Source organism: Acanthisitta chloris, unplaced genomic scaffold, assembly GCF_000695815.1.
Source record: "Acanthisitta chloris isolate BGI_N310 unplaced genomic scaffold, ASM69581v1 scaffold9589, whole genome shotgun sequence".
Classification (NCBI taxonomy): domain Eukaryota; kingdom Metazoa; phylum Chordata; class Aves; order Passeriformes; family Acanthisittidae; genus Acanthisitta; species Acanthisitta chloris.
The window spans coordinates 6,349-18,046 of NW_008693114.1; the positions used below are offsets into that span (position 1 = coordinate 6,349).

Sequence of the window (11,698 nt, forward strand, 5' to 3'; positions counted from 1 at the left end):
GAACATCAGCTCAGCCGTATTGGGTTTCAGGTGGTGACCAGCTGGTTTTTATCCACCAGCCAGCACAGCTTGGGTACTCTTGGCTGTTGTGTTTCAGACTTTGGGGGGTTGAGCAGCTCAAATGATCCTTGGCATAACCTTGTTGGCTTAATGAATTTATTCCAAACTGACTTTGAGTGAGGGGTGTGTAGGCACACACACACAGAGCAATACCGGAACATTTTTATGAACCCATGAACTGCTCAGCCTGCTGAGCTTAGCACTGTACATGCAGAGGTTGTAAGCATGAAGTAAGGGCTTTTGTCACTTATTTTGGTCATTGTATGATTACTTAAGTAAGATATTTTCCCCCCTTAAAAACTATTTGGAAAGTGGAAACTCTTGGTGTTTCTGTGAGGTGTGTATTGTGTCTAGTTGAACCAGTCTCTCTTTTCTTGCATAACACAGCCCAAGCTGTTCTTTATAGCCAAAGTCTTTAGATCTGGGCAAATACGCTCTTTCCAGGTATAAAAATTTTCTCTATAGCTGTAGTACCACACACTGTACTGAAATCAGAGCCATTTTCTGCTAAGTGTAACATGAACACAGTACTGTATTTTAATTAATTTACCATCTGAATTAACAATAAGTACAAAGGCCTGAGGAAGGGGATCCTTTCCTCCTAGTGAAAGGGTGAGGAATAAATAGAGAGTCTGGAAGGATATGGCCAAATGCCCAGGGAAAGTATATGAAGCAGCCAGGCATTGAGTGAAACTGCCCTGCTGCCCAGACCAGACCAGTCTCTTAACATTTACAACTCTCTCCCCCTCTTTCTCTCTTTGGGCATGAATTTAATTAAAGTGAATAGGAGTTGCTAAGAGACCAGAGAAGTTCTGGAGTTTGTTGCCGGGGCTGAATTGCCACTCTGCTTCCAAGGCTTTGCGCTAAGAAGGATGATGTAACGTGAGCCTACATAAAGAACTCCTAGCTCTGGGGAAAGCTGCTCTTTCCTCGTCGCAGTTACAGTCTGGTTTGCAGGTAGTTAGCTTCTTTCTGAGCTGCTTGTTTCCTCCTAGACACCAGCAAAAACATGGCTTCATATCTCTATAGCACTCTGCCTGGTAGTTTTCTCCTTGTGACCTTTCATGCTGGAGGTGGCAGAGGCTGAGCCTGAGATTTGTTATGAGCAAGTCGCTTTGCAATCTAAGAGGTTGTCTACTTCAAAATTCTTCCTGGCTTGTTACTCATCCTTTCTTCTACTCCACCATGTCTTCAGCCCAGTGTTGACAGTGGGCCAGGTGACCCCTTCCAACTCCATTTCTGTAGCTTAACATTTTGCTTTGACACTCTGGCTCATGCTTGAAACACCAGGAGACTTCAGGCAATCTCTTGGGCAAGGGTTGTTTTTCTTCCAAGGTCAAGAGATGATACGTTTAGCCTCAGAGGGTCACATCATTGCTAAATTACATTTTTCATTTTCACCTGACTTTTGTTATCTTAGGACCATCCATATGTACAAGATGATTAGGAAAATAACCTGCAGCCTGGGAAGACATGTGTCCACTGTAGCACATGGGACCACCCAGGTGAGAAGACTTCTGCATGGTGAGTAGTGTATTCTGAAACAGTTCCTGGAAAAAAAAACATTTTCTTCATCTGAATGCAAGAGACCTTGCTGGCAGTATTCTGGGAGCACAGCAAAGAGCAACAATAGTCTTGATGCATGATAGTCTTAAAATATATTGAGTTACTATGGTATCCATAGTGTTTCCACAATTTTAAAGCATGGCATGGTTGCAGGGCTCAGTTTGTTCACAATGATGTTCAGGTGATGTTACTAGAGCTGATAACAACACAGCTGCAAAAATGGTGGCAGAGGAACATTCAGTGATGGTGATAGTAGAGATATTCTGAAAGTATTTCACTTAGATAAAACATAGCTTTAGTCTTCTTGAAGTTATTTGTGAATTCACCCCAAAGAACAGCTGAAGAGGGGGATACATTTGTTGTGATGATGCCAATTTGCCTTTTCTAAAACGGCTCAGTAGTTACTGCAAATACCCACACAAGTAACTCACCTTTGTGTGCTTATCCCCAGGTGCTTATGTCAGGATTCATCCCTCTGTGCAGGAAGCCCTGATGGAGGGGAGACCAGTCGTTGCCCTGGAAAGCACCATCGTCACACATGGCATGGCTTATCCCCTGAATCTGAGGTGGTAGATTTTGATGTTCCTCCTTCAACAAAGTTGTAAGGATGAGGGATATAGCGGGTGGATTGGTTTCAGTATTCTTGGTCAAGTCAAAGCCGTTGCAAGAGCAAATGACAATGTCAGATTGTTAGGCATTCAGAATATGAGCTCAAGTGTAAAACAGCTGTGTTTGGACTTTTAAGGAGTTACATGGGGAGGCTGGTTATCTCCTCATCCTACACCTTAGATTTCCAACTTCCTTTAAAATGTAGCAGCAAATAATGTCACTACATATTCTAAAAGAGAGTTACCACTATTTTTTGGCTGCATAGTTTGCACAGACATTGAAAATACTCTGTAGTTTCTTTTCATGTACCTTTTGTAATGCAGAAAGGATTAAAACACAATCGTGAAATCTGTTCCGTGGCCCAATCAGAGCAGCTACTGTGAGAGCTGCTGGTCTCTCTTGTTGCTTTCTGTATTCTGCATAGAAAATCCTCCACCTCTACCCTTTATTTACTGATGTTCTTCTGATTCATTGAGTTACAGTGCCAGAAGTCATTGTACTCTCCCCTCCATCCTTGCTTCCAGAAAGCACAGGAAGGTTTTGGTATTGACTTTCCACCTTGCTTTTTACCTGGCCATTATTTTGCCTGACATTCTGTGTTCAAAGGAAGCTCCAAAACCTTGGTTTTGTGGAAGAGGTAGTTTTGATAGTGAAAGATTGCCTAGTGTATGTCCAGATAGTTGAGAAATGGAGAAGAAGCTGCTCTGAAAAAAAGGTAATATATGAATGATCAAGTATGAAACCTGTGAAGCATAGCAAGACCTAGTCTGCAGCTCTAGAATACCATCAGGCAGCAGCTCTTTGGTACTGTTGTTACTCTATATCTAAGTGTCTGTATTGTGGAAAGTATATCCTGGTCATTTGAGCAGGGCTTGAATTACCTGGGGTTTCTGTGAAGGTCTATGATCTCAGAGAAAAAACAGGCAAAAGATAGAAAGGTCCAATTTTGAGAAGATCCCTATTTTCAGTAGTCTTTACAACCATATTTGGCTGTAAGACAAGTGATTTTTCTCAAAAATGAAGCACAGAGCTTGGACATTGCTGTCCTGAAAATGGGAGCTTTTCACTTCTGCAAGTTCAAGTGAAAGTCTTCTGCCATGAGGAAGATACAGAGGAGGAGCAGGACTTAGCTGACATCACAAGAACTGTAAAACTGGAAACTGGGAATGATGGCCATCAAATGTGAGTTTTCTTGCCTGATTCTTTGCCTCCCAAATTTTCTGATTGTTGTCTTGTTTGTCTTATTTTAGCATGGCCAGAAAGGTGGAAGAGATTGTAAGATCAAATGGAGCAGTGCCAGCCACTGTAGGTATTGTAAAGGGCCAGATCCATGTGGGACTCACAGACGAGGAACTTGAATTCTTGGCAAGCAGTAAAAATGCAGTTAAAGTGTCTCGGAGAGATTATCCTTTCGTTCTCAGCCAGGTATGGTATGCAGACTTTCTACTGTGGTCTCCAGCTTCAAGCCAGGTGGCCTTTAAACCTCTTGAAAATAGCACATAAAGTGGTATCTTACTGGTAAGCCCAAACATGGTTCTAACTATAGTCAAAATACAACAGAGCAAGGGAATAGCAGCCATGAAATGGGCTCCTGATAAGCCATTCTGGATGGGCTGGCAAGCCATGAGCACTTGGCCAAGAATATTCTTATTGGCATGATAAGGCATTACCACATTGCATGCAAACGATGTGACACGTAGGCCACCCCAAGCTTAAAGCAACAGCTAAAGGTGCCTTCTGGTTGGAACAAAGACCTTTGCTATCAGGGCAAGAACAGCTTATGTAGCAGGGATGATGGATGATTCCTCTGCCTGTTTGCCTGAAAGAATATTGGTATCAGAATTTCACTTGTCAGCTGATGACAGGAGGCTGCTGTGACACTGCTGCCTGTAACACCACAACACCACACCACAACCATAGCTGCCCACATGCAGTTTTCTCCATGTCACCCTGGGTGCTGACTGTGACTGGCTGTTCTCTGACAGGGCCTGTCTGGTGGCACTACTGTGTCTGGAACAATGATTGCTGCACACAAAGCAGGAATTCCCGTGTTTGTGTCAGGCGGCATTGGAGGTGTCCATCGGGAAGGAGAGAACAGTAAGAATATCAATATATTCTACACTTCTCTATGTTGCTACTGTTCTATTTAATTCCATCTCTTTCCTTTTTTTTCCTAGTCTGTCCTGCAGTAACTGTCTGTTAAGAAGAGTAAAGCTACCATTCTTCTTGACCAAACTAAGGCCGTTTTCTCCCTGGTGGCTCCTTTCCACAAGCTTCAAAATATTCCTCTTGAGCTTAACAACTGGCCAGTTGTTAAGAGGGTGGGAGTTTCTCTTTATCCTTTGCTTACATGGAGTTATATGGATATTGTCTGCTAGTGCAACAGGAGCTGACTGCACCTCTCCCTCTTTGTAATGGCTGGATAACCTGATACTGGCTACTGAGCACAGTGTTGTTATCAACCCTCTCTCAGCTGAGGAGAGGAGGGTTTCATCACAAAAGAGACTTAAGCTCTGGTCCACGCTAGAGGTGTGTGCTCCTCTCTGGAAAACGGCCCAGTCTTGGCAGTGTAGTTTGTTGATTTTAAGTCCATTCTCTTTTCTCAGCCAGATATATATTCCTAGCATAGCACAAGTGCAGTGCCCTGCTGTATGCCAACCCTTCCAGGTGTGATGTAAGTCCCAGACCAGGGAGTTTCCTGAAGTCAGCAGTGCTCCCATGGTTCTTTCCTTTTGCCAGCAATGTCAATTCCAAACTCAAAATCTACTTCAGTGGTATCCTATTCTCCTTGAATTATGTTCTTGTTGTATAACATCTTTTTCTTTCTTTTCTACCGAATTTTTGCATGCTCTTTATCATTGTGATCAAAGAGCCAAGAGATACAGTGCAAGGCTGCACCTCTGCCCTTTGCCATGTGACTTCTTTTTGTCAATATATTTTTCAATCTCAACAGCTAAAAGTATGATCTAAACCTGTAATATTTGTTTGTGTATCTAAGCAGTTACAAAATCAGGCAGTGCCATCCCAGGCACATACAGCTTTTTAAGAGGGCAGATAACATCAGCTTCGAGTACAACACAATCACCAACATGATGACTGCTTGTCCCTTGACAGCTCTGGATGTGAGTGCTGACTTGACAGAGCTAGGACGAACTCCGGTTGCTGTTGTATCTGCAGGAGCCAAATCTATCCTTGATATTGGCAGGACCCTGGAATATCTGGTAGGTAGCATGGGCTGTGGAGTGTGAAAGCAGATAATATTCTTTGTGTACAGAACGCCCAGTGGCATTGGGATAGGTACTAAGTCTAAGACTTTTAGAAGTTGTTATTGAGAGGATGTGAAGCCATCATTATAGTTCTGTAGTCCTGGGGCTATACAAGCACTTGGCTGCTCCCTAACATAAATCTGTCTGTGTCCAAGAGGCCGTTTCAACAGAGGTCAAAGGGAGTGCTAGTCATGCCCTCTTTCTCTGGCTTTTCTGGGACAATGCTCCAGAACTGATGGATGAGGAAAGCTAGAACCATGAAACACTAAATGAAAATCAGAATTAAGGTAGGAATCCAGATGATTTTCGCTAGAGACACATTTTAAAGTTTGGTGTGTTGGAAACCACCAGGACCAGCACTTCAGGTCACAGCAAACTTCTCAGTTGCAAACAGAACTCATTTATATTCCTGTCAGCTCATGACATATCTGCAGATCACAGGGTGTTGCCTTGGACTCAGTATTATGCTAACGACAGCTGCATGGCTTTTGGTCAGCTCTGAGCACAGGCAAAGCACATGCATGCACCCTCTGTCTCAGTAAGCCAGATTTGGTCTAGCCAGTTACCATGTCTGGCTCTTTGCTCTGAAATGTGTTGGTGAGAGACTGGAATAGAATGGGATGTATAAAAATAACCAAACCCTGTACTAAAGAAAGGCAGTTTCTTTCTGGTTAGAAGGAAAAAGTCCCATTCTTTTGGTGGGTTCCCTTTCCCTCCACTGACTACCTGCTTGTCTTGCTGCTGCTGCTGCAGGAGACTCAGGGTGTCTGTGTGGCTGCCTTTGGAGAATCAAGAGAGTTCCCAGCCTTCTTCTCACGCCAGAGTGGCTTCCAGGCACCATATCATGTCCGGGATGAAGAGGAGGCAGCTAAACTCATTGGTGTGTTTTAGATGGGAAAGGCCTTGAAAAGGGGGGGCCACAAAATTCACCTTGGATGTGGGACTTTCTTTAATTCTGGAGAAGAATTAGCCCTGAAAAATATGTCATCCCACCTCCCCAATTCCTGCTTCAAAAGTGCTTTGAAAATAAAGTAGTAGGGAAGTCCAGTCTTTGCAACAAGTAAAACTGCAAGGCATCTGCAGCCACCTTGGCATGCTCATTCATGATTTGTTCACACTGGGGAAGTGGAAGGAATGCACATATTAACGTGTTAACAGAAACATCTTCTGGGCCTTCAGAAGTGGAATTAGTTTAAGAAAGAAAAATAAAAAATCTTTGCCCCAGACAAATTGGTTGGTATCTGGAGAAGAATCTTGGGTAGGTTACGAACCAGATCTCCATCTCTATGGGTTCTTTCACCCTGTGCCCACTCTCTTCTGTCCCTTTCCTTTAGCATTTGACTTACCCAAGGAGAACCACTAACAATCTGTCCATTCTCTCCCAGACAGTGCTCTGGGGCTCGGCCTGAGCAGTGGGGTGCTGATAGCAGTGCCCTGTCCCAAGGAGCAAGCTGCCTCAGGCCAGGTCATCGAAGAGGCCATCCAGCTAGCTCTCAGCGAAGCCAGGTGAGAAGCAAGCTAAGCCCCCTCCTTTGCTCACCCAGTGGTCTTGGGGAAGTAAACAACTTCAGGAACACTGCTACAGGAGCTTAACAGTAGCACAACTTAACTTTGGGCCAGGATGAGCCCACAATATACTTTCAACTGTAGCTTTATCTAACCTGAAGCTTGTTTACAGGACTTTTAATGGTATGTGGTTATGAAGATAAAGTATCTGCTGGCAACAGTGCTTCTCCTCTGATGCTGTTTCAGCTCAGTCCTTCTCATTTGCAGGCATCTTTCTTTACATTAACAGGGCCAAGGGGATCACAGGCAAAGAAGTGACCCCTTTTATGTTACAGAAGATCACAGAATTAACTGCTGGGAAATCGCTGGACTCCAGTATCCTTTTACAGTATGTGGGGAAAAAAAGAAAGTACTCCAGTGTATTTCATATCTCTTCTTGATAATGCTTGGTGGAAAACACTGTCACTTTTTTGACAGTATAGCAAGGGTCAGACACTTCAGTATCTGCAAACACATGAGAGCTTGAAGGGCAGCACAGACAGAAGGTGGTCCAGAACACAAAGAGATCCCCCAAGCTTGCCTGCTCTGTGTTGGAATCTCAGGGCACTGTTGTCCATGGTGGGGTTGCACACTGGAAGGTACCTGGGCTTCCCAGAGCACTGTGCTGTACATCACACTGGCTTAACCAACCCTTCATGTGGGTGCAGAGTAAGAGAAACTTGGGAGAAAAACACCCCTGGGTAAGCAGGAATCCTCTTGCACAGGCATGAGAAAAGCAGATATACTGGCTGGGATGCTGGTGTAGGATCTGGGAGAGTTGGATTCACATCCAGGCTCTGCTGCCAGCCCTCTAGGAGACCTGATCAATCAGAGAAGATTGGTAAAGGAATTTTTGGATATTAGAGTTGTATGCAGCCACAAAGTGGGGCTTTCAAAGCCTATGATACTCTGCTCCCGGTGCAATTGCTTTAAAAATCCTGCCAAAATCTTAGTAGGCATCTCTTTCTGGAAAACCTGGCCAAGATCCTGTGAGATTTTTAGGCACTTGGCTCTAGTTTAAGCACTTCACCTTCATTTGTCTCTGTGAAACCTTTGCTTTCATTCCCTTTCTGTCAAATGGAGAAGACAGGTTTCCTCTCTGTGGACACTGGGGGAGGAAGGTCAAAAAAGAATAAATCAGGGTATTGATGCAGTATTGTAACCCACTGTATGTGTCCCAAAAGGATTATGCTATGGGGGATCAAATCTCTAAAGTCTTACAGCATGTACTTCATAGAATCATAAAATTTTAGGGGTTGGAATGGACATTAGAGATCATCCAGTCAGAACAGGTTGCTCAAGGCTTCATCCAACCTAGCCTGGAATACTGCCAGGGTTGGGGCAGCCACAGCCTCCCTGGGCAACCTGTGCCAGTGTCTCACCACCTTCATAGGGAAAACTTCTTCCTAATATCTAATCTAAATTTCCCCTCTTTCAATTTGTACCCACTGCTTCAATTTGTATTTCCTGCTTTCTCCCTCTAGGCAAGTCCTACACAGGCTTCTAACAGGTCAATCCCAATGGTGTTTTTTCTTTTCCTCAAATAAATTCCAACCAGACCTGGCACTGATCTATAACAATGCCAAAGTAGGCAGCTGCATTGCAGTGGCCCTGAGCAAACGACAGAAAGCCAGAAGGAAGGGGAACCTGCCTCAACGAGAGAACATGAGCCCACCTCAGCCAGTGAGTGCTCAGCTGGCCTCCCTATGATGCCTCTCTGCTGACAGCACAGGATAAATTTATATCTGTTCCCAAAAGTAAAAGGTGACTCAGCCCAAGACCAATCTTTCTGCTTCACGACATTCTCTCTTCAGTACTTTTCATTCTTCACAGACATACATGTTTTCCTCCTCCTCCTATCCACATTTACAGGGAACAAACACTGACAGTGACCTAATCCCATTAAGTTTTAGACTATCAAAGCCATTAAAACTTAGATCACCTTTTTCACCTTTTACTGTGCCCTTATGTACAACTTCAGCTATATTGCTCTTAGTGCCAGGGAACTTGTGGCTGTAGGAGTAGACGTGGAAGAGAGTGGAGAGTGAGAGATTTTGAGCTCCTGAGCCATAAATGTTTTCTAAATATCTCTTTTTGTTGGCCTCCTACTCATGACTGACAAAATCACAAGAGGTACAACACATCCCAAACTAGATCCACTATAACCATAATACTTTATTCAGTCCCTTGGATTTTGTGTGTGCCATATAATTTACAGGAAATCTATTTAAGGTGGTCTTTAGAGAGCTGAAAGATTTTCTAAAACCCATTTGCAATAGGATTTGTCAACATAAAAGAGGGCAGTGACTCCAGAGGCAATAACTCAGGATTTGATGGAATGAGAAAAACCAGCTGTATGTCCCCAAAGAATCTGGAAACTTCCTGTTTATGGAGCTGTACTGCCTATTCTGGCTTTGTAGGACAATAAAAAAAGTGATCTGTAAATGTCACTGAGTATGACCTTGCAAGAAATGACTGCATTTTTTCGCCCACTTTTTCCGCATTTTCTTTCTTTTTTTACACAGTAGTTCTTGGATATTTCTTAAGTTTGGTACATCACAAATTGTCCCAGGAGAGATGGCTTCAAAGACCACTGGCATGACCAGACCCATGTAACTTCTTACATTACTCTGTCACCTCACAGAGAAATCCCCAGCACCCGTATGTGTGCACAGTAGCATCCCACCTGCCATACTGGAGCTGGCTATCAGCAGGCATAGTTTATAGAAGAGATCTTGATTCTTTCTAATTGGAATTGTACAAACCTATGTCCAGCCATCCAAAATAAGCACTGGCCTTCACACTGTAAATGAGATAGCTTTCAAGAGGGTGGAGAGAGTGACTAGGATAAACAAAGATGACTTGGAAACTTTTGCCTCAAGTCCTTTTAACCACTTTTAACCTCTTCTCTCTTAAAGGTGGTGATCGGAGGTATCAATGTTGACTTTATAGCCAAGGCACAGAACCCTGATATCCTGGTACTGTATCTCTAGCAGTTTTCTCAGCAGCACTGCATTTCCATCTACTTTTGCAGGAGTGCCAAGCCAAAGGGGACTGGGGGGGAAGGTGATATCCATGTATGATATCCACATGCCTGTATGCACACACATGCACAGACTTGGGAGGTGTAATGCTGCATATTTGGTGTGTTGGGCAATGGAACAATACATTCTGACCTACTCTGTGCCCATGGTGACAGTCACTGTCCCTGCCACTCAGAGACAGAGCATACAAAGTTATCCATACAATGTCCACTTAGGACTCTGGCCTCTACATTCTGTTAAAGTGCCTTGGGGCTGTTCTCCTATGCCATAAGCCCAGAAAGCTCTTCTAGCAGAAGAGGTGCCCAAGGAACTCTTGGGGCACATATGCAAAGAGCTGGGAGCAATGGGTAAAGACCCTCAATGTGCTATGACAGCCTCAAATTCAAGACTTTAGGGAAGAAATCCCCAAGTAAGAGCTAGCTCTGGCTGTCTGGAACTGTCTTAGGAAAGGAACAAGAGTCTCCATGCAGACTACTCATGAAGGACTTGAGTCACACACATACAGGCACACGCACATGCACACACACACACAGAGGCACAAAGATGGCCTTAAAAAGAAAAGAACATTTTAAATGTTACCAGAGCCTCTTTTTATCAACTTGGTTTGAACCAGAAACAACCAAGAAGCTAAAGTGGAACAAACCTGGGACTCTCCCATGCAAATGAGAGTCATTTGCATGGCCTACACAATTTTTATTGAGCTGTATTAAGTACTGCAGATTGAGGTGGTGAAGCTTGCTCAGTTGTTCAGTATCTCAGATTCCTCGATGATGATAGCTAACGCAGGAAGCTTCTGCCACCAGATGGGGCAGCCTGTGATGACCTCTTAGTCTGACAGGGAAGGGTGTGTTGGGGAAGCTCTCATTAAGGAATTTAGCTATGTAATGATAGAGGCCAAACAGTATGATAATGGTCAAGGATGAAATATGTTGTAGCATCAGTTGTGAAGGCTTATAAAACCAAAAGTTCAACATACTCAGCTGTAATCTAACTGATAGCAGACATACCCTATACTCAGCTATCAGGACAAGCAGCTAAGCTGTGTCCAAGGGTGGACAGCCACTCCTTGGCATGTCAGACACAAGTGCAGATCCCTGGACCACCTATAGCATGGTGAGGGGACCAAGGACCACTGTAGACCCTGCTGGGAACAGATGACAGAGGAAAAATAAGATTTTTAATGTTGCATGAAAAAGTGAGGCCCTTCTGTATAGTAGCAAGCCCTAGAGCTAATGGTTCTCCATGGCAGCTACCCAAATGCCTAGCTGCAGAAGGATTTGGGAACTGACAGCCAAAACCTGCTGACATGTGGTTAGGCACAGAGGAAAAGGCTCTCTCAGTGGCATTGCATTGTTCTGGCTTTTGAAAGCCAAGATTTTTTCAAAGGGTTCAGCACCCAGCAGATCCCACCTTTATGCCTGCTGGATTTGTTGTAGAGCACTGGGGTGTCGCACACCTCATGCTAGAGGAAAAGGCTCTCTCAGTGGCATTGCATTGTTCTGGCTTTTGAAAGCCAAGATTTTTTCAAAGGGTTCAGCACCCAGCAGATCCCACCTTTATGCCTGCTGGATTTGTTGTAGAGCACTGGGGTGTCGCACACCTCATGCT

The 11,698-nt window shown here is 44.0% G+C and overlaps 1 protein-coding gene across 1 annotated transcript in view; it reads left to right on the forward strand.

Moving 5' to 3' along the window:
• Positions 1-1,499: 1,499 nt before the first annotated feature.
• Positions 1,500-11,698, forward strand: part of LOC103810069 (pseudouridine-metabolizing bifunctional protein C1861.05-like) — a 22,732-nt gene continuing 12,533 nt past the window's right edge. The window contains exons 1-10 of the mRNA XM_009082954.1: positions 1,500-1,584; positions 2,078-2,192; positions 3,486-3,660; positions 4,221-4,332; positions 5,350-5,456; positions 6,255-6,381; positions 6,887-7,007; positions 7,297-7,382; positions 8,605-8,729; positions 9,965-10,024. Of these exons, the coding sequence (XP_009081202.1) occupies positions 1,500-1,584; positions 2,078-2,192; positions 3,486-3,660; positions 4,221-4,332; positions 5,350-5,456; positions 6,255-6,381; positions 6,887-7,007; positions 7,297-7,382; positions 8,605-8,729; positions 9,965-10,024 (1,113 nt within the window). The remainder of the gene's footprint in view (positions 1,585-2,077; positions 2,193-3,485; positions 3,661-4,220; positions 4,333-5,349; positions 5,457-6,254; positions 6,382-6,886; positions 7,008-7,296; positions 7,383-8,604; positions 8,730-9,964; positions 10,025-11,698) is intronic.